General features: G+C 43.5%; 3 protein-coding genes across 5 annotated transcripts in view; 2 read left to right on the forward strand and 1 right to left on the reverse strand.

Annotated features, from left to right (window-relative positions):
• pald1a (phosphatase domain containing paladin 1a) overlaps positions 1–12,225 on the reverse strand; it is a 50,113-nt gene extending 37,888 nt beyond the window's left edge. Inside the window, exons 1-4 of one of the 2 annotated variants that reach the window (XM_028970407.1) lie at positions 12,028–12,225; positions 1,923–2,108; positions 981–1,083; positions 318–497 (exon numbers count right to left, since the gene is read on the reverse strand). In XM_028970407.1, coding sequence (XP_028826240.1) covers positions 318–497; positions 981–1,083; positions 1,923–2,095 — 456 coding nt within the window. In that variant the 5' untranslated portion in view covers positions 2,096–2,108; positions 12,028–12,225. Of the gene's footprint in view, positions 1–317; positions 498–980; positions 1,084–1,922; positions 2,109–7,111; positions 7,418–12,027 lie in introns of those variants that run through there. The other variant, XM_028970408.1, reaches the window with a different exon arrangement.
• An 878-nt stretch (positions 12,226–13,103) lies between these two features.
• ndr2 (nodal-related 2) lies at positions 13,104–15,872 on the forward strand. Its single transcript, XM_028970150.1, has 3 exons — positions 13,104–13,359; positions 14,883–15,634; positions 15,720–15,872. The coding sequence occupies exons 1-3, from the start codon at positions 13,104–13,106 to the stop codon at positions 15,870–15,872; spliced, it is 1,161 nt and encodes a 386-aa protein (XP_028825983.1).
• Positions 15,873–16,599: 727 nt separating this feature from the next.
• Positions 16,600–21,370, forward strand: lrrc20 (leucine rich repeat containing 20). 2 transcript variants are annotated; one of them, XM_028969986.1, is made up of 5 exons: positions 16,600–16,656; positions 17,759–17,840; positions 18,414–18,563; positions 19,371–19,538; positions 20,742–21,370. In XM_028969986.1, the coding sequence occupies exons 2-5, from the start codon at positions 17,771–17,773 to the stop codon at positions 20,861–20,863; spliced, it is 510 nt and encodes a 169-aa protein (XP_028825819.1). In that variant the 5' UTR covers positions 16,600–16,656; positions 17,759–17,770; the 3' UTR covers positions 20,864–21,370. The 2 variants fall into 2 exon arrangements, with proteins under 2 accessions (XP_028825819.1, XP_028825818.1); XM_028969985.1 differs by lacking the exon at positions 16,600–16,656 and adding an exon at positions 17,234–17,509.
• The last annotated feature ends 1,569 nt before the right edge of the window (positions 21,371–22,939 follow it).

The raw sequence follows: 22,939 nt of genomic DNA on the forward strand, positions 1-22,939 counted from the left end.
CAACTTGTGGGACTAATTCTGTATAAGCATTATATGGTTACATAATTATTATATTTTATCATTCTGAATAAAGAGAATTTAGAGAATTTAGTCACCCACAGATCAAGCAAAAAAACAATAATAGGTATTAATAATAATTTATTTGCTTTGGAGATTAATTGACTCATATTAAGATGTAAATGTAAATAACCTAAAATATGGATTTTTACATGTTTATAAGCATAAACACATAAGCAAAAGGTTTTTGGGACACTTTTTAGAATGGCAATGTAAAAACAGCTTAAGACTGGCTTTCCATGGAAACCGGGCATACTAACCTCATGGCCTTGACTCTGCATCCTCTGAAGCACCTGACGAAAGCCGTTCAGGCTAGGTTGTCCCATGCCAAAGACAGGAAAGTCTTCCTTAACCTGGCGAAAGTTAGGTGCTCCGTGGCTGGCTGTAGTGTTCACAACGTCTGCCTTGCTGTAAACGTCCTGAACCATGAAGTAGGAGCCCTGTGAAAACCGTTGGTTCAGAGGCAATCATTTTTGGCACGTTCCCGTCCAATCTGGGCGAAACTTGGGCAGACAACATGTGATGTGAAACCTGGATTGAATAATGGCCCCGTCAGGCGCCCGTGCATACGAGTTAAAGGTGAGAAAAGATCAGAGCTTTGATGCAGGGCTGATTACTCCCCGCACAATGTCCAGATCACAAAACACACACTCATTCACACGCCTCCCATTAATACGTTTAATTAATTATGTTTAAAGCTGTTGATCTCTGCGGTATCTACTCTGTGATTTTGAAGCATCATTCATGAGATGCAGAGAGATTTACCATACAGGCCTAAAATAGTGATTTGCTTCCTTCAAGTACCATTTTTACCCTGTTTAATGGCTTAAATGACAAATATGCACAATCCATTATAGAACACACATGTACCAGAAAAAGAGCTTCATAACTATATACATATATACATACATATACATATATACCTGCACCAGGTAGTGCTCTGGCATTGTGTCGGAGATCCTGCCCACTTTGTAATTGGTTCTGAGCAGATCATCGTGAATCTGGAACTCCTGTCTGCAGTTATACCTGGAGGATGGGGGATTTGTTTTAGGAGAATTGCTGTCTGAATGCAATCACAAAAATTATGTGACATGTTTTACACTAAAGACAATGTTACAGCCATCTCGCAATATAAATCAAACCTTTTCTAATTATCTGCAGTATAGCCCATTTCTTAAGACTACTGCAACCATTTGTGTGCAAGTATGACATTTACAACTTTGATTAACAGCAGACTAATCATGTATGATTATACCACAGTTTCAATGTGGCATTCTGATTGAAATGTCACTCGACCGTAATACGTTTATGTCAGATGTCAAGCTGCTCTCTGAGTGAACTGATGGAAGTATTTCATCACGGAAATTATTCTACAGCTTCTTTAAATAAATGATCCTTCAGAACCTGTGGCAAAATGAGAGTAATTCACTCAAGGATGTGCTGTACTGGCACTGTAGCGTAAATGTCCAGGAATTTAAGCGGTGGTCAAAGTTGCTACATTTTGAATTGTTAATGCAGTAAAGAAACTTATTATGGAAAATAGTAATTTTCTATATACATTTAACAAGAGTACAGTACTATAAAGATGCTTTGTCATTTTTTTCAAAGTTTGAAATTTTTGCCTGGGAATTAATGGGACTACGTGCAAATAAACCATACAGCGCATATTTGTCTTTAAATCTGCTCCTATAAACCAAGATTATGCGGCAACCTTCCAACTTTGAAAACTCCCTTGCGTGTGCTATGTAAATAATGAAATAATTAACCAGTAAATTAAGAACCATGATGTTTAACGAGCTCCTCATTGCGATGACATGGGATTACCCCCCCCGTGTTTACCCGTGCCTCCGAAGCGGGCCACTTACGTGATGACCACCGGGGCTACTTTGTTGGTGATAATGGACTTGGCCTTGCTGCTGTGGATGTTCACCGTCTGAAAGGAGCTGACGCTCAGCGACTGCTTGCTGTCGGCCATCCCGTTACCATGGACACCCTCAAGCGGTACGGGTAGCGGTGCTGCGCTGGCAGTTGTACCCATAATCCACGAGCAGCTGCCGGCGGTGACGTGGCGCAGCCGAAAGACAGACAGACAGACAGACAGACAGACACAAACAAATGAGCTGACACTTCTCACCTCCTGCCCTGAGGCTTAAATGGGAGGTCAAACATGACAACCGAATGGAGAGACAGTGCTGAATTAGGCAAAGACAGGCTTTTAGAAGAGGGGGGGGGGGGGGATCATTAACATTTATTCATGTCTTTAACACTCTTATCTGCAGCGTCTTCCAGGCATTAATTACCGGTTCATTCCCCCTGGACTAAGTGGATGAAAATTTGAATTTTTTTTTTTTTTTTTTTTTGCTCAGACACTCGATCCACAGACCACAGGGCCCATGCCTGCCGACCCATTTCTTGGGCAACTTTGAAAGCCATGTAGTGTCTTCTAGGAAACTGGAAGAAAACAGAGGAAACCGAGCTCTCCGCAATCTCCTTCATAACGTACCTGTTTATTTCAAACAGCAATACATGCAGAGTAACGCTTTTAGTCCGTAAATGTGAAAACGACTTCGCTGAAAATACAGAAAAATCCCCACAAGAAAAAGCGGCGGACAGAAATACCTCGCTAAGTGTATATCATTTAAAGTGGCCACACCGAGCCCTGCTCGACAGGGCCAGTCTAAACACTGCAGCAGCGGCAGCACACATTTCAACTTCCTATTTACCCCAGAAAGACGGGAATCATTTACATGTTAATTATTTGGTACTTGACACACAGTGTGCCCACTTGAAAACAAATCCAAATATTCCCCACGGGACTCACCCCATCTGGGGTTTAGCAGAGGACACAGAGGAACAAGGCTCCAGCCCTTCTGCCTCATCCCAAATGTGTGTATGTATATACACACACACACACACACACACACACACACACACACACACACACACACACACATCCAAACCTGCATCTTTATATATTTTTTCCCCCACTTTAATCCGGAATTTCACTCCAATTATTGTATTCTTCGCACAACCCTCATATGAGGTCCAAGGAGACCTCCGATAAAAAGTCTAGAATTTGTATTACAAAAACTGTCTATTGGCTGAGGATGCACTAATAGATATATTGACCATCAATCGGTATATTTGCCATGTTGACTGGCATAGCCTACAGGCAATCTGAGAACACAAATTGGCAAAAATAATTATCAGACGTTTATATATCAAATTTGGCGCCATCTATGGCTACATTGTTAGTCATTTGTGCAATACACTTTGGCAAGAAGGAAATCCTAGTATTTGGCAGCACGTTCCGTGTCCCCTCTAGGAAACATTTTTTCCCCAGACATATTTGTACCAGCACGTGCATCTCAATCCTCAAAGGTTCCCTCATGGTCCTCTAACAGAGGAGAGTCGCCCTACATCTGGCACACAGATGGAACGTATTGAGGCCACTGCATAGTCAACACTGGCCGACCCGTGAGCTTTATTGCAGGGAGCAGTTGAGATAGTGGGCCACGAAATTATCTACTTTACATTTGTTTGCATTAAATCTGGACGGGAGTGAAGGAAGGCATACAGAACATTATACAGCTTTTGCATTGGATGCCATTAGTCAAACGATTGCTGACATTTTGAGTCCCTAGAAAACCTCTTGAAGCAGGAGGTGTTATGGCTTCAGCTCATCTAAAAAGAAAATTTAAAAAAAAATCAAGGCCTAGGCTCAAGATATAATGGCACAAATATCTTATAAATCAGAGTGTCCTTGACTATAGCTACAGACTCCTTGCTGGCTGTGTCCTTCGGAACTTGCCGGAACAGCTAAGCAGAAGATAATCCTAAAGTGGCCAGTTTTAACAGTCAGTATGTGGGCAGATCCACAGTATTTTGCGTAATCTCATCCTCTGTTGTATTTGGCCACATTTCCTCTTGGCTAAACTGAGGCAACCCAGTTCAGTGTAGAAATGTCACACACATGGAACAATCTACATTGCAATAATCGTGTGCAATAAAAAATGTCAGCACTCTCGACACATGTATTTATGTAGCCCCAGTCTGCAAAGAGGCGCTACAGATGGGCCACCGATCAGTCAGATAGAGCTACCGGTGGGATGTTGGTGGAGAGATGGGACTACTTACAGTCTATCGCTTTTGGGGCATATGCAATGTACTTGATTGTTGTAAACCAGTAGAGTGGACACAACGTCCAAATAACATATTTCTACACTAGAGGCGGGGCAAACACTTAAACCTGTGTGGGTGTGTTTTTATAAATGGAGGAAACAATTCTACATTTTCCCCAAAGGTTTCCTTTAAAAAAAAATCATGATCATCACTAAATAGACTTAAAGACTAAACTAATTAAAAAATTTAGTTTTTTTTATTAGAAATTGCTACACATGGAAACGACGCTAAAGAACTTCCAATCAAATAAAACAGTCAGACGGGAACTACATAAAACAACACATATTTTCCATCGCTGTTATATCCAGGAAAAGGACTCATTGAAGGGAATCCAAATTCCTGCTCCAGTGTTTAGTGGCCCTTCCAGGGAGGGCAGTGGGGCGCTGGGCACAGACACAGTAAGGAGCCCAGGCTGGCCCTTTTCAGCCCGGCCGCATTGAAATTCCGGCTGCGTGGCGTGGTTGTAAGGGAACGCCACGGACACAAAAAAAGGGGGCTCTGAGCAGACAGGAAGGGAGCCCAGCTGCAGGATGCATCTGTCAGAGGCCACGTTAAGAGAAGGAAGGATGCAGAGAAGCTTCAACCCGTCCACAGACGCCGGGGACTGGAGGAGATGGAAATCTCCGGCACCACGGGGGGGGGTGGGGGGGACCGGGGACATCGTTTTATTGGGTGGGATAACAGACCACCGCCACAGAACTCATTATTCACAGAAATTCATTATTGCTGCTACGGTCTTTTACAAAATATTACAATTTCACAATACCGTATGGTTTCAAACCACAGTCCACCTTAACTTGGCTCAGCTGTCTGGTGATGCAGCCACAACATGTGGCACTATGAAAGACAGGAAGCTCAATGGTGGGTCCCAGGGGAGACGGGACGAAACGCTAGTGGCACTAAAGTGGCACCAGCCATTAACCCCCCCACCCCCATCAAAAAAAAATTAAAAGTGTGGTTCACAGTGTGGTTTGAAACAAAACAACATATTCAACAGAGCGAAATCTGAACACGATTTGTGATTTTATCTTCTAACACCGAGAGACCCTACAAGGTCATCCGTTGTGAACGACAGTCCCCTCGACACATTCAGGTTTGTTTGAATCGTGGGGACATCTGTGAGGTGGCTGGAAGCCATGTTTGTCGTCATCTGAGCGTTTCATAATGCGACGCGCGGAACAGCGCCGGCTTAAACAGACATGCTTTTTTCAAAGGCAGGCACCAAACTTCTACGACTGCAGCACGTCAACTGCAGGCTAAAAAGCTACCAGAGGAGATTTCTCAGATTTCCTCAATATGCACACACACACACACACACACACACACACAACAGCACCATAACAAGGGCAGCCAGGGTGACATTTATGGCAACATGTGTAGAAGTTGGAGGAAGCAGCACGACCTTCAGAAACCCCAGATGTGAATGCCATCATTGCCAAACATCTAAAAACGGTACATAGTATTTAGGACACCCTTACAGGAAACAAAAAAACATGCAGGATGTGCTTGAACACGTGTAGATGCACCAAAAGGTCTGCAGAAGGCCCGTCTGCAGTTTCCCTCCACACCAGGCACAGGATCATAAAGAACTGACGCGAGGTTGAGTCGCTTGCACAATGTTGCATGAAATCATGGTTTAAACTGTATTTATCCCAGCTGCATACTGGAAGAATGCAGTGGTGTGCATTTGTATGCAGTTTATTAAAATAATACACTTCAAATACCTTCACTGACTTAAAAATCCATCAAGTCAAAATTATTAAATGTTGGGTATAGTACAGATCTTATGGAATCCGCTGAATATTAATATTAGATTTTTGTGCAGATCTGCAGTATTCCATGAAATTCACAATTTGGTAGAGGAGAAAAAATGTAAACTGCAATAATTATGGTTCATATTTTGTTCTCCCTTCATTTATAACCAGGTCTTGCAAGACCCAGCCACTTGGCATGCGGGTGACAGCATGCCTCTTGGTGCCAATCCCAAACCCCAGTAAATGGGGAGGTGAATGTGGACAGGACAGCCAGACCGGCTGATCCGCCCTGGCGACCACTAACGGGAGCATCCCAGGACAAATGACGAGGACTGGCAGGTCCTGCCAACCTAACAAAGCATCTGAGCCGCAGCCAGTGGTGAGCAGTGAGTGGTGAAAGAGTGAAAGTGAAGAGATTGTCGTTCTGAAACACTGCAGCACAGCACACGGTGACACAACGAAATGCGTCCTCTGCTTTTGATCCAATCGCATGATGGACATGGTGGTGAGCAGTGGGCAGCCATGAAAGGTGCCCGTGGAGCCGTGCTTTGCTCAGGTCGGGATTCGAACCGGCAACCTTCTGAATACGGTGCGCCGCTTCCTTGACCACTGATTGAATTCGCCACTGCTGAGGAAACAGCGCAACTTCCCACAGGGCCTGCAGGCATGAGTCCCGCACGCCGGTCACTTCCTCTCCTCTCTTCCTGTCTTTCGCCAGTCCATTTCCGGCAAAGGCCAGTTCCCAAATAATGGTAAATAAAACAGCCGTCGCCAATAAAAATACCAATACCAAAAATGTTCTCTAACCTACACATCCATAAAGACTTTTTTTGGGGAGATTTAGGACACATAGAAAAATGGATACTTTTTTCGAGACACAAATGAATAAAACTACGCCACCGAGAAACGGGTCACGACGTACTTAAACGTCACATTTCAGCACAAGTCCGCCGGGCCGGACAGAGACTAGAGCAGGTGGAGCAGGGTGGAACACACCCCTCCGACCCGTCGTTTTACACCGCACAGACTAAACAGACAAGCCTCATCTCCTGGCAGGAACAAAATCTGCCCCCCCGAGGACAAGGTCAAGAGAAGAAAAGAGAAGCCAGTGACAGTACCTGGCGCCTCGAGGTCCGGAATACCATCCAACTGGCTCTTTTATCCGTGGCTAGCGAAAGACGGAATAAAAAAAAAAAAAAAAAAGAAGATATCAAACCAAGGGAGAGAGAGAGCAAGCGACTTGAAGGAGCCGGTGTCACGAGGACATGGTCTGCGTGTTGGGCTGGGCTGGCCGATCCCTCCGACTCGGGGGTAGGTCCTTATAAAAGGACGCACCGGGCCCTGGGCAGCAGCTTCATCCCTCAGACGCGGGTCCCACAGCCGCTCCGTCAAAATCGGGGCGTGTCGCTTTTGGTTTTGTGCAGGGCGGGAAGTATGTGAGGGGCGGATCCCGACCCCTCCTCGTTGGCCCGTCAGGGGCCCGACCTCGAGACACTTCTCCTTGCCCACAAGGGCGCTTTGAAAGCACATGGCTTCCTCTTCAAAAAAAAAAAAAAAAAAAAAACTGCCTGTGGCGACACACCTGACCCACCCAGCAGGAAGGGGTCTTGGGAACGAACACGCACCACTTCGCATCGCGTCTAATTGCTTCATTCATTGGCAATTAAGTCACACCGTTTCAGACCGCAAACGCTCGTACAGCTGGGCAAACACAGCCAGGTTTTAACAGCAGGCTTAGCGGCGCAGGTATGTTCCTCATCCCGGGGGCTGCAAAGTGGATAGAAAAAAAAAAAAAGAAAGAAAGAAAGAAAAAGCCTGTGATTTTTCTCTTAAACCCACCTTATCGCAAGCCTAAAAACCTCTTCACACAGGCGGTGCGGACACAAGGATCAGGGGAACAAACTAACTCCCGGCGGGGAGGCAGAGACAAGGGTCACACGTCATTGTGAACGTCCAAGGCAGAGCGGAGAAATGCAAAGCAGATTTACGGCAGGCCCTCTTAGCATGCTCTGTTTCCACACACTTAGTAAAGCTCGGTGTTTGAAGGCAAAGGGCCCGCCCATGAAGGGAAACAGGCCGGGACAAAATCACCTAAAGACTGAAACGTCTTGTATTTTTGGTTATTGGCGGAATCTTGTGTAACGCCGGCCCAGGACGGGCACTGTATGCATTTAATGGAAAAAAAAAAAAAAAAAAAAGATCGGGTTTCTGTTAACCTTCAAATCGCACTAATTCAAGAGGGAACAGAAAATTTGGTTAATGGAAATGTCAAAGCCATAAAAATATATATCTTTATTTTTTTTAGTATATACACGTGTGTGTATATATGTATGTATATATATATTTTTTCTTTTCCTTCTTTTTTTTTTGGCCATCATACTCCGCACAGTCTAGATTGGGGATTGTCAGAGCTGTTTTCTTTTGTAACCTCTTGAGAATATTGTTATTGCTCGTGCTCTGATTCCAATAAACAAAGTTATTCCAGAAAATGAACTAAATAAATAAATAAATATATAGCAGATGGATGCACAATCCCCTAAAAGCTAGCAGGACGCATCTACGATACCTTCCGTTAAAAACTAATGGACGGCTGGTGCCGTTACAGCAACTGAAATAATCTGCCAAGATCTTGACGTTCCATTGTCATCCGTAGCAAGAGGCGAAAACACTTTTTGGTCACATTAAATGGAAACCCCGTCATTTCGCAATCGTGTTTTATCAACATTTAAGAAAATGTTGCTTTAGTTCTTACACAAACCTCTATTCGTAAACCTTTTCTTTCATATATTCAATGCGCAGTTTCATTTATGGATGCTAATAACCATCTTGTAGCTCTTTACATTCTGCGGCTAAATTCAATAACTGTGCAATATATTCAGGTAAAGTAACTTTTACTGAATCTTCTATAAGTTTCTTTATTACCATTTCAATGGTAATAAATTGTCCAATCTATTTATGTGGTTGCCTAGCAACAATAAAGCAAAAGCCACACTACAGTTCTTAGTTTGATGTGATACATTCATGTTAAGTGCGTTACTACACTTTACTATGAGGCGAGATATATATACGATTTCACAACAGAAGCAGGCTCTACCACTCGTCAAGTGTCACTGCTTTTTTTTTTTTTTTTACGGAAATACATTTTGTAACGTAGCAGATGCAGGAATCAGCGTTGAGAGGATGTCGCTGTGCTCAGCGGTTGTGCAATGCGTGTAGGACTGCGTGTAGAAGACGTTTCTGCACACAGTGGAGTGCCGGACGTCCCTGAGCTGGTGGACAGCACAGGAAATGACTGTTGGTATCTGCGAAGAATCTCCGACTCCCGAACGCACACTTCCCGTCTGAGCGCGTGCGCCGCTTACCACGCCGGCATGGGCACACAAACAGCCGTAATTCATGGTGCACGATCACAGGCTCGTTCCTGCAAGCAATAAGTAGCCCTTTTCACAGCCCATAATTAAAACTACCGGAAATATAACATGTTCTGGGGAAGGCGCAACCCTTTTTAAAACGGTTCTCTCATAGTGTGGCTTTTAAGAATACCGGGCCGCTTGTCTCCGCTGATTTACTTAAGCACGCCTGGCATAAGTCGGCGGCTGTTTACTCGGGGTTTGTGTTGCCACACCTGTTCCTTCCTGCCTCCCCCCTCAAAACTGGCCGTGGCTTCCGATGAGCCTCGCAAACCGCAGATGAAACGACGGCGGCCTGGCACAGGAGCCCCGACCTCCGCGACATGACCCCCTCACGCCCTACAGAAGCTTAAAAAAATTAATAAAAAAAAAAAAAAAGTCCTATTTTGCAGATGGTAAAGCAGAAGTAAACACTCCCAGCCTCCCTGCCTGCGCGTCAGGCTCGAACGTATTTGAGAAGCGCGGCCGACTTCCTACGACTCGAGTGGGAACTGCGAGAGGTGTCAAGTAAACGTTTAACTTAGTCGTTATAATGCGACGGCCTGCCACAGCGGGGGAACCCGTCTCGGCCTGCGCTCTGCTATCCGGACCCTGACAGCCATCCATCACAGAGCCGGCGCAGCGACACGATGGCCCGGCCTGTGTCTGCCGGACACGCACTTCGGCTCAAAGCCTTTTCTGTTTTATTGTTTCTGTAAAATCCCCCTTTTTTTTTTCCCTGAACGCATTAGAGCTCACACATCGCATAAATACAGAGAGGGAAGTGTGCTTAACCTAAAACCTAACCTGACCACTTTCTCACAAATAAAGTGACTAACACAGAAACATCGAACAAGTGCATATTGTCACAGCGGCGCCATTTCAAGAGGTCAGCAGTGACCAACGAAGTCAGACAGGTGACCTCAAGTGGTGGACAGCTTTAGGACAACAAGGTCATGCACTCATTTACACACAGGTACTAACATGCATCGAAACACAACTAATGATTGTCCAGAAGAGACAAACCGGACCTTAAAATGAACGCATTCAGTTGCGGAGAACCGAAGTTTACCCCTCGCCGCCCGGAACTACAACGAAGCTTCACTCGAGGAAAGGTCGTGGCCTCTCCGTGGACTTCCACAGAGCTTTAGAACGGGCTGTTTATGAAGCCTCTGACACTCTGAACAATATATTTCTGGGAGCGTGGTTAAATGCGTGACCCCCCCCCCCCAAAAGCGTTTCCTAAAACCAATGATGCATCCAAAAAAATAATCATTCTTATTTTATACAGTCACCTGTCCTAACTGACCTCTTATTGATTAGTGATTAAGTGACACCGTTCACAAACACAAAGGTTTGAGTTTGTAACAAACAAAAAAAAAAAAAAAAAAAAGTCGCTTCATCATGGGCTATAAATGAAGTTTTTTGAAACCTCTCATGCCTGCACCTGATTGGTGGAGCTGCACGGCGGCCTGATCAGTATCGACGCCTTTGTCCTGATTGATCTTCATATTCGCTTGCTTTCGATAGCATTACGGCATTCGAGGCCATTAGCATTTCAATATTGATAGATGATCCCCAAAATATATCAACTCGGGAAAATGATAAGATTCGGATAAGAGTCGGTTTCAGCGCGATTTATTAAACCTGGACAAAGGCTTGAACTCAATAGGGAACTATTTTTCCTCTCAACTGGTTAGCCTAGAAAAGTTGGACGTCCGTCATAATGGGGGGGCTCGGATCCCGGGGACCGTTAATTATCCACGCCACGTGGATAATAAAAAAAAACTCGCTTCACGCTGGACGGGGAAGTTGGTCGGGTCCCACGTAATGTTCCCCACTCGGCCTAGATAGCGGTTGCTGGACTGGCGTTGAACGCGACGACCATGTTGTGCCAAAGCACGGGTTGTGTTGCCAGGTCTTGCCACAAGATCAACCCGCACGCCCGGCTGCCGCGGAGAAACAAATGTTCGGGCGGCATGATTCGTTTGAAATGGAAAGAGAGGTTCACCTGTAGGGCACATTAAATACATTTGCAATTAATAAACAGCGCAGAAGAGGAGAGCGGGAAAAATATCTACAACAAAATCTGCTGTTCAATGATGCCAGATCCAGCTACGAGATGTGGGTGGAAATGAGGTTACTAGAGTAAAAAAGCGGACCTGGCAACTCTGATTCATTCTATAATACAAACTATTCTGTTTTAATGTTCCCGTTCTTGCATGACGTGTGTTTTGTGACTTGCACGTTTGCACGTTCATTTTAAGACAAGCCCATCACTTAGTTTAGAAAAGATTCTAAAACCTCCGCATCTGGCAACAGCACGCGCGGGGGCTCAGCAAATAAGACCCTCGTGGAAAAATCCCGACAAAACCTGACTAAGATCTGTTCCTCGGTGTGCACCTGAGAAGCCTCTTGTGCTAGAAGAAGCTGCGTCGTGCCGCGTTTTTCGCATCGCACCGAGCACAAGCAGCAGGAGCCCACGCCGGATTCTGCGCCAAAAAAAAAAAAAAACAAGTCTGACAAAGTCACCCACGCTGCGGTCAGAATCGCGCCGCCGCCTCTCATTTTTGCTCACAGTTCACGGTAAAAACGACTCACGATCGGCGTGGAAAGGGACCCAGGCTAAACTCGCGACCTCTTACCATTGCACTAGTAGCAAAGGAGTCTTCTCGTCCAAAAAAAAGAGCCCGAGTTCCGATCCGGCCCGGTCCGGTCCAAAACCTTTTCCTGAAGCGGTCCGCGGGGTTCGGAATCTGTCGCCTGGATCCCGTATAATCCCTTTCAATACGTGATGGAGACTTGATCTTTTTTTGTAAGGAAACCAGTGCAGTTTGTGAATGAGAATCGGCGCATGCGCACACGTGACGGCGCCGGAGCGTGTCTCTCCTCTGCCCTGAATCAGTGCATCACCAAAAGTTGAAAATGGGCATAGCATCTTTTTTTAAAGAACAAATGTTTTTAAGTGTTAATAATGTCCTCTAGTGGCAAAAATGAATAAATAATATTTTTGTAATTGCGTTCCAGGTATTTGAGTGAATGGTTTGAAATCGTACATATTATATATATAATAACACATGTACCTTTATGTGTGTTGATTTATGGCTTCACACGCACACCATAATGTAATATAATCTCATTTTATGCAGCTGTGTTAGAGGCTACACGTTTTATACTATGTGAGTAATATTAATAATCATTATTTCTTCATGCATAAATAAACACGTAGACAAGTTGTTTTTAACCCACTATTGTGTTGGGTTCAGAGTAAATCCAGCATAGTGGTAAAACTGCATAACCCAACAAGCTGCTTTAAAATAACCCAGCATGTGTTTGGTCCAATATTTACCAGTCGCTGGGTTGCCAAGTAACACGGGTCGTGATATTTTCACGCAGCTTTTTTATCAACGTGTCTTCTCCATACACAAATAATCGGTTGTATTATAATGGCATTCTGATAAGTGCTTTAAAATAAGAACTAAAGAAAGACGAAAAAATACCAATTGCTCTTGAATGTGTCAAGTTCTTTGTACGTGATGCGCCCCGCGCCTTCATTAACAACTCAATGGCCGACGACCTGTCATGTCAAGCCTTGAAGATGTTCTACCAATTTCCTTTAATGTCCTCGGCTACCGTGGCATCATGGGGAGGGCATGGGCGGTATAAAAGCCACCTTGCCCTGCCCGGGGCGAATCTGTCATTCGCTCCTCGCCGGGTCACCATGCGCGCACTCAGCGCCTTGTGCGTGCTGCTGTACGCCCAGGTCGTTGCGCAGGCACGGGGCGCGCACCGGAGCGCCGGACCGCTTATGGAGACACCCCAAAGGCCGAGCCCGGACCGGGTCCCCCGACATCCCCTGCCGTCCTACATGATGCACCTATATCGGAATTTTAAAAGCAATCAGACTCGACCCGTGGAGCGCACTGACCAAGAGGCGGCAAAGCAAGCCGACACCGTGCGGAGTATAATGGCCAAAAGTAAGTTTCATTTCATTTTTATTTTAACGAACACCCATTCGTGTTTATCGTCGGATGGATGTTCGATTGACGTTAACGTACGATTTGAACGTCTAATGCAATTATAGGCGCCGCGGAGTCCGACTTGTCAATCTCCGCGCCAGACAACTTTAGATCCCCTCCAATTCACATTTTATTTCCCGGGACAGCTGCGGTTGCCAGCTCCGTGCTTTTTACGCAGGATTGACTCGCTGACACACAGGATTGCTGCTGAATTTATCCAGTTAATTAAAAATTTGTAACCCTGTGTGAACATATATGGCAGAATTGAAGTATACGGAAAAAAAATATATATTAAAAAAAGAGGAAAAAAAGTGGTACATTTACAATTATGGCATTTGTCACACGTGCTTATCCGGATCGTCTCCCTTGAGACACTCAGGTTTAAGTCTCGTACTCAGCGACACAATGATAGTAAATGGGGTTTGAACCTGTGACCTTATGGTCTTTTGGTTCATATAGGAGTGTGTTATCCACTTGTCTACTACAGCTCCAACTAAGGACTAAGGCAATTTGGGGATAGTCTGCATAGTTAAAATGGGAGGTTTTGTTTCTTTTTTTAAATAAAATAAACATAAAAGGCGATTAGTCGTAGATTAGAACCAATACCTGGCAACCCGGAGGCAGACGCAAGCGCAGGGATCAGCGTGCGATAGAGCAGGTATTCGGCCTAATGCCCAACCCAAACCCCTCGTCTTTTATTAACTGGCCGATGTTGATTAGGCGTCTTGTCAGACATCCCCTATACAAATCAGTTGTTAGCCCAAATCAACACCCCCCCGTCAGTTCTTTTCACACTCGCCTTGATTAGATTAGGGGCTCCCTGACAGGCCCGGCTCTGAAGCGTGGGGCGGGGGTCTCCCGGCGCTGGGGCTAATTTAACATCGCTGCCGGGTGAGAAAGTTGGAGCCTGCTTGTTTGAATGAGGATATGCGGAAGCCGGCCCATAGATGTGCTAAATGATGGGTTTCGATCCGGTGTTCGGTTTTCGTATATATTTCTTTTTCGCGTGGATTTTTATTATTTTTTTTTTACTTATTGCGCTGCCGTAACTTACTTCATTAAGTCATTTTCTTTTCTTTATAACTGTACCCAATTCGTAAATCATAAATAGTATAGAAAAACATAAATAGAAATAAAATATTCAATTCTTTTTGTTATTGTATTTTTTTATTGATCTCCTTCCAGTCATTAGCAAATGCGTAATGAGCCTCGTAATGAACAGGGATACACACAGCGTTGTGTATTTCTGGGACTTAATCGCACTGTTATTCAAATGTTGCTGATATGTGCATTTGGACAGGGCGAAGAGGTCAAATTTCCAAACGTTTTTTTTTTTTGCTCTTGCATTTGTACATACCTTGGTCTCATAAATTTGAATCAAGTAGTTCTTACTCAGATGTCAGAATTAATTTAAAGCTGCATATGAAGCGGTGTGAAGCCGAATGACAAAAATATATATATATATATTCTCCATCCAACAGGTTTGAACCATTCCGGCCGACACTGGATCGCAACTTTTGACTTTTCTTCTCTGGCGACTGAAAAGAAAATCCAGGTAGCAGAGGTGCGGATCCGCCTGCCACGCTTAGCTAGCACCGCCAACATCACCGTGGAGCTCCATCATGAGCAGCACTACCCCTGTCGGCTCCAAGGATCGTGCACGGAGCACCAGTTGGTGGGTCCCATCCCATCATCCTCCATGGTAAGCCTCTCGGGACACTGGAGAGTCTATAACATCACCAGGCAGCTCCTGCACTGGCTCGAAACGACGCCTCCGTCTCGACAGCGGAGGCCCCAGGAGGCGAAGAGAGACGCCCTCATCTACGACGGCTTACCCGATCGCAAGGCTTCCCAGGCCATGAGGGAGCAAGCGCTCCTGGTGGTTTTTTCACAGGCAGGGTCCAATGAGGACTTGAAGGACAAAGCCAGTCTTCTCCACACCGCCGAGAAATCCAAGTTTTTGTTCAACACCGAGAAGAAGGAGGTAAAGCGGTCGAGACCACTCCGGAGCAGAAGGGGGCGGCGGGGCCAGCCAATGAAGCACCCAGATGTTCCCAGGAGGGAGGAAGAAAAGTCTTTGTGCCGGCGGGTTGAGATGCACATTGACTTCAATCAGATTGGATGGAGCTCTTGGATCATATTTCCAAAGAAGTATAATGCCTACCGTTGTGAGGGGAGCTGCCCCAACCCACTCGGAGAGGAATTTCATCCCACCAATCACGCCTATATGCAGGTTGGTTCTCTTTACTTAAGCATTTAATTGTGGCAGAACTTCCAATTTGATGAAATTGACATTAACATACGTTTTTGTCTTTCAGAGCCTTTTGAGGTATTACCACCCAAACCGAGTTCCATCCACCTGCTGTGCACCAACAAAGATGAGTCCCTTGAGCATGCTGTACTATGAAAATGGACAGATGCTTGTCAGGCATCACGAGGACATGATCGTGGATGAGTGTGGCTGCCACTGACTCTGAACTTGCAGTTGGAGACAGAGAACTGACTGTGGGACCTACAGCATGTGCTCACCTCCAGCGTCCCTTCAGCTCAGGCTGAGGGGTCAGCTTCTTTACTGGTCACTAATGAAGCGAGTAGTAATGAAGTGTTGTGGTTTGTGTCCCTGCCATGATGCCTCTGGAAGCCAAAATCACGGGCGCAATCTGAAACACACTTACTCAGTGAAAATTTGTGAGCTCTTGTAAAGTAGTTCAAGTGTCTTCTGGGGCTTCACTGTGAATACTAATGATGATTTAGAGACTTGTTCTGACTAAGCACTGTTGATGTACTCATACACCATTGGTGTAAATGTATATATTTATTGTAAATAAGACATAAAATAAAGTAGTTATTTATGTTAAATTATTTTTTCTAATGGTACTTCCATCACAGATGTTGTTGGGTGTTATTTTTGCTAATTACAATAAAATTGTATGTTAAATGTTAGCGATTAATGACATTTATTCTTACAAAAATATCATACATATGTGTGTGTGCATGTTTGTGTGTGTTTGTAATAGTGAATTCTGCTGCATTGCCAATGGTGTGCTAACCTACCAGTTCTAGCACTGGGCATGACCCCAAAAATCCTTTTTGAACTAAGTTCAAGGGTCAACATGGGTCAAATACTAAGCCATGCTCCTTTGTTCCATGGAAAGGTGAATATAAAAGTCGCCCCACCATAGAGGTTCCAGAGGTTCTGTGGCTTTTAGGCAACACAGAGGGCTGGTGCAACAGATCTCGACTGGCTGTGAATAGGTTAGTGGGTTGTATGGATTTTGACAAAAACTTTATAAAATATTTTGATGTAAGCGGGTTTGGTTTAACCCGCTTATGTCGTTGCAGTGAATAAACTATCCAATAAACTGTTTAGTGGATGTTTAGTGGATGAAGGAGAATACACTTTTAATCAAGCGGAGCTCTGATAAAAGGAAGCAGAGGGAAGTTACTAATCAGGCACATTTAAGATGTCACTATTTTTACAAATTATTTTTGGATCCGAAGGATTTAGATCTTAATGAAGAACTTTGAAAAAAGATCCGAATTACTATCATGTAGTGCCAATAAACATGGAGCTCTTATTGCGAAGAAGCTGAAACTATTCGAACGAGTCATGCTCTTCGTTGCGCAACTGTAATATATTACTGAGAAAATTATATCGACAGAACACGTTTTGGTCATTGTAACGGCGCACACGCAGAATTAGATGTCATTTAGGATCCGAAGGAACCGGGTTTGTAATATGAACTGAGCTGAGGGATCCGAATCCCCAACAAGAGCCGGAACGTCCGCGATTCCTGGATCCGTTCGTGTTTGTGGAGCATGCGCAGTCGTTCTGAGGCGACGGGACGTTTAACTCCTTCCAGAACTGTCCAGCTGCTTCGTGCTTGTGAGGCGTTTTTGGCGCTGCTGAGCACAGTGGCAGCTGCCCGTCTGCCCGCAGGAAGCCAGCAGAAGCGGCTAAAAATAGTGAATCGCCAAATGTGTAGAAAGTTCACAATGCGGGGGAGTGGGGAGCCGGCGGCGCGGAGCGGAGCTCGTCTGCGTCGCGTTCATCGGTTGTAAAGGTGCCTTCGCGTTTCCGAACTCGCCAAACGACGGAAGATAACGCGTAAGTTTTCCGAACAGAAATCTGCAAATATGGCGCTTAACGTCTGAAATAAGACCAATGAGTGAAAACACGGGTCCCACTTTTCATTCACGTGCCAGGGCCAGCATGCACCGGGTCAGACATTTCCTGGTCACGTGATGTAAATATTGATCTCCATTTATCTGCAATTTTAAGTTTTTCAGGATAACCTTAAAAACGAGCCACTTTAAAGGGGATGCACATGAAAGATCTTAATATGCTCTTTCTTAGATCTGGCTCAAGATGGCTCGGGACGTGGCCAACGTGGCCCGAAGAATCAATGCTGTGGTCGAGGAGGGCGGAGACTTCCTGGGTGAGATTGCACACAAAAGATCTTTTTTGTTACAAACTTTCATACATCTTTGCACTGATCAATCACTGATCGACTGTAGCCCTTACACATTTATCCTACAAGGACAACAAATGGGTATTTTTTAGTTAAAATGACATCTCCATTTACCCCTCCCTCTGCATCTTCCTCTTTCACCAACCACATCTTAGGCCGCCTTCTTTTCCTCTTGCCTGGCAGCTCAGCATCTCTCGTCAGTACATATAGGGTGGTTGTAGCCTAGTGGGTGACACACTCGCCTATGAACCAGAAGACCCAGGTTCAAAACCCACTTACTCTCATTGTGTCCCTGAGCAAGACTCTTAACCTTAAGTTGCTCCAGGGGGGAGTGTCCCTGTAACTACTACCCTGTAAGTCGCTCTGGATAAGGGCGTCTGATAAATGCTGTAAATGTTAATGTTAAACCAACACCCTCTCACCTCTCTGACTTTGTCTCTGGAACAGCAACTAAACAGCAACTAAACAGCAACTAACAGCAACTAACAGCAACTAAATGGTCCATCCCTATGTTCTACTGCCTTGTTTTTTTCCCCACAGATCTGTCAGAGTGCAAACTGATCAGCTTTCCAGATGGAGCGTTCAAACTGATGAGGAGTGTCAGTGATAACATACGTATTATAACACTGGCTAACAATGAAATCAAGGCCCTAACCAACAAGTTCTTCAAGACGTTTCCCCAGTTAAGAGGTATTTAATTCCCAAAGAGACAGTGGTCTGAGTTCTTCTCTAGGGCTCCATCATTTACATTTATGATGATGAAAAAGCCTTTTATTGCTGTTGCAATACACCATATACTTCAACATCATATCGGGGGTAGACAGTTCAGGAAGACTGGGGATATACCACCAACCTTACAGTTAACAAATAAATCAAATATATTTACTGGAAATTGATCGTGCTGCTTCTGAAAAAGACTGCCGCCCATCAGTGGGAGGTTGGGCACGGTCCACAAAATTGTAAAGATCATAATGAACGCTGATCACCTACATAATCTCATAAAACAAAACAAAAAAAATCACAAAATTGTCACGCAGCGCACAGACCCGACTTGACGTTTTACATATTACGCTGCCTGCAGTGACGCATCTTTTCGCCGTGTCATATTTTGTTTGGGCCCTGTAAGGACGGGAATGGGGAGGTGGTGTACATAATAATGCATGTGGGCCATGTCACAGCCAATAGTGTGAGTTAATTATCTTTTGATAGTTTCTCAAGACATATTTCCACTGTAGAGTAATCCTAAAGATATGAACCTTCATGCAGAAAGGTCTAACATTTATTATCATTTATTAACATTTATTACCTTCCCTCAATCATACATCACTGCACTACTTTAATTGCAGATCAATAACAGATTTTATCTGGCAGATTGTATTTTTTGCAAAACACCTGAACACCTAATTTTGAACTTTCTCAAACAGTTTAACATGTAGTACAAATAGGGACCATATGTTTGTTTTACTGGCCTGTATTAAATGGTAACGTTTCTTCCAGAGTTGGACCTGCAGGGCAATGTTCTCACTAAACTGCCAGATGCTGTGGGGGAGATGGAGCACTTGATCAGCATCAACCTGTCCCAGAACAAGCTCTGTGCATTCCCCGATCAGCTCACCGAAATCGCCACGCTTGAGAACATCGACATGGAGAACAATGAGATCTCAGGTACAAGCCATCTTTACACAGGCAACTTTATTCAGTTGAGAGACTTTCATTTCAATTTTAGATTCTTCTTATATATTTATTTTATTATTAGGAATAATAAAACAAACATACCCTCCTCCAACCTACCCAACAACACAAACAGTATGGACATACAGAACTGTACAAAAATAAAGGGGGTAGTGTAAATCTGACAGATCATATACAGAACATATTCACCAAGCATAATTGAACAAAAATCCATTTTTTTTTTTTCTTATGATATAACTTAGTTTCTCCAGAGCTAGTTTTAAATTCTGTTATTATGCCATTCTAAAGTACTGTGCTTTTACTAGATGAAAACACATCTCATTTCTATCTGGAAGAAAACAATATAAAGTCGATCTTTTTCGAGAAAGGACAGACTTGAGATCATTATTAATTGTTTTTCTGCATTATATAAGCTTGAATCCAATTTTAAATCTGGTCAGATTTCAGTGTTCACTAGACCATCTTCTAGCATGCAGGGGTAAAGATGTTACTAGTGCGCCTTCCTTGTATAATTGTGATAAAAGTTCCTTGAGCATGACTTGACGTGGCTTTATTATGACCATGAGCCACTGCTGCTTCATTTTAGGATTCTGAGGTGAGAACAGAATGTAGATGTACAGTTACTGCCTCCATTTATTGTTTTTCATTATTTGTCACCAGTGCCATGTGCATTTTAAATGCAGTGGAGGAATTGGGGGGGGAAAGCTAATATACATTGTGACTTAATCTTACAAATAGCATGCAGGATGATGTTATGACTGTAGATCACCATTAGTTTTATTAATGAGCTTCTTTTTGAGGTACAGCATTGCTTGTGTTAAACTGCTTTAAGTTTAAATTAAAATACAGCAACATGGCCATAGGAATATTAACTGGTGACCTCTGTCCTGCAGCTACACTGCATTTGCACAGTGGCTGAGGTGTTGGTGGGCATCTTAAAAACCTTATTTAGTTTCTTCAACAGGAACCTCAACTTCTGTGGACTTCACTGTTTAGTAAATTCAGAAAATAACAAGAGATATTATGTGTTATGCACTATGTTAGTGTATTGCTCTAAGACAAACATTTTTTAAAAAAAATCTAGTATTCTCTACTTCTGAAGCCATAGAATGCCAGCCATTATTGCTGTCTATGCATGTCATGAATGAAATTTGTTTCTTATATATATATATACAGAGATTCCAGTGGAGAAGCTGTCCACCATGCCAGCGCTGAAGCAGGTCAATGTGAGATCCAATCCAGTGACTGTCCTGCCTGATGCCTCCTCTCTTAAATTTGAGCTTTTAATCACTCAGTGATGGACAGTTTTAGTGCTTGGACCTCTTATATTTAAGGAGCAACTTGGGAGCTTCTGTAAATATCTTCTTTACAGAGAGAAGCAGCGATCGCATGCGGTGTCATGTTAAAAATGAGCATTACTGGGTCAGCCGGTTCAACACCATATCCTTGTGCCTTTTTCTGGTCACTCATTTAAGGCTCCTGCTTTGTGCACTATGGAAACAGGCATGTTTTAGTACCATAGGATGATGCCTCAAACATACAATGTGCACATTAAACACACAATGTGCTTATTGAAAAATAAAACCAATCCCTAATCTCTGTGATAACCACTGTATTCAAAAAGCATATAATGAGTTTATAATATATCTAGAAATTAAAGTGAAGGGATTATACAGAGAAGCACATGATGCACATGACCATGGATCTCAAGTATATTTCATACATTATTAGATGCATATTGTACATTTAAGTTAAGGAACATGGATAAGTAAATTTTTGCTAATAAATGGTTGTTTCTGGCAAAACTGCTGCCTGGCTCAGTTATTAAAAAATAACATATTTGGGGCCATTTGTAATTGTGTGTTCAGGATTTTTTCTGTTCAGGCCGTAAGTTATTTAGTGCATTGTTATAAAGTGTATGGAGGTCTATGAGTGCCAAAATTAAATAAAAACATTTATCATTAATTAAATAATGAAATGTTTTATTTTAAATGGGAAAATAATGCATCATTAATTCAATATGACATTAATTATAAAAACTGGAAATGACATAATGAATTCTTTTTCATTTGGGCACATTCAGAACATCATGAATTACTTATATCTGTCAGTCTGGCCCATCAAAGTAAGTGGGCAGGACTAATGAATGTGCCCAAATTAAATAATTTGTTAAATATTTCAATATGACACATTGAATTAATGAATTTTTCCATTAGTTAAATTTCCAGATTAAAAAATTCATCTTATGTTGAATTAATTAATGTGTTTTTGTTTCTCATATGTTTCTCTTTATGTTTTTAGCTCTGAACATTAGTAGAAAATTCTCCTTTCAGTAAGAAAAAGGACTAAAATCGTGTTGGAGTGGACAACAAGAACAACAGAGCTGAATGTCCCATAGTGATCCATCTAGTTTTAATTTTGATATTTGAAATATTTTTGTGGACAAAGCGTCACCATGCTTCTAAGTAAAATATTTTGTCCACCTATTTCGGCAACAAGATGAACAAAAGATAATAATTGTGGTGGCTGAGAGATCACAGAAAATTCGCTGCAGAAAGAGACAAGGACAACGACTTATGAAAGTGAAATGATTGTGAAACACAGCACACGGTGACATAACAAAACGTGCCCGGGGAGCAGTGTGTGTCGAACCAGCAACCTTCCGATTACGGGGTCCGCATCCTTACCCGCTAGGCCTACGCACCAACATCTGGGCTGGAATGAATGAATGAATTCCACCTATTGATATCTAGTAATCAGATGCCATTGATCTTTAGGGAAGTCTGCAAACTGCACAATTACACAACATCTAGATATGCGAATCTGCTCCCAGTGACTGAACTGGATTTGTCAGTAGCCCTGGTGGTCACAGCATTAGCCACACAATGTTCTCTGCATCTCAGGTACCTGTCAGTTCACCCTTCGTCAATGAGGCAGCTTGCACGATATCGATTATTTTACAGTTATTAGTTATTAACTAGTTAAGGATGGGCTGCCCTTGTTAAATTTAGGTTCCTCCCAAGGATTATCGATTGCTCGTGCGATACATTTTCCTTTGTCACTGTTACCCCTGGGTTTGCTCAGTAAGTGCTTTGAGCTCCTTCACTCCTTCTCAGTCATGCTGGGTGTTTTGTACAGTTCACTGTAAAAAGCAGGTAAAAATTAAACATTAGTTGATTGGAGTGGTGGTGACCTAGTGGGTTAGACATTTGCCTATCAACCAGATCACAAAATCACAGATTCTTCACAAATCACTTACTACCATGGTGTTCCTGAGCAAGACACTCAACCCTGAGTGTCTCCAGGGGGACTGTCCCCTGTAACTGCGAAGCGTAAGTCGCTCTGGATAAGGGCGTCTGATAAATGCAGTAATG

Source organism: Denticeps clupeoides, chromosome 2, assembly GCF_900700375.1.
Source record: "Denticeps clupeoides chromosome 2, fDenClu1.1, whole genome shotgun sequence".
In the NCBI taxonomy this organism is placed as follows: Eukaryota; Metazoa; Chordata; class Actinopteri; order Clupeiformes; family Denticipitidae; genus Denticeps; species Denticeps clupeoides.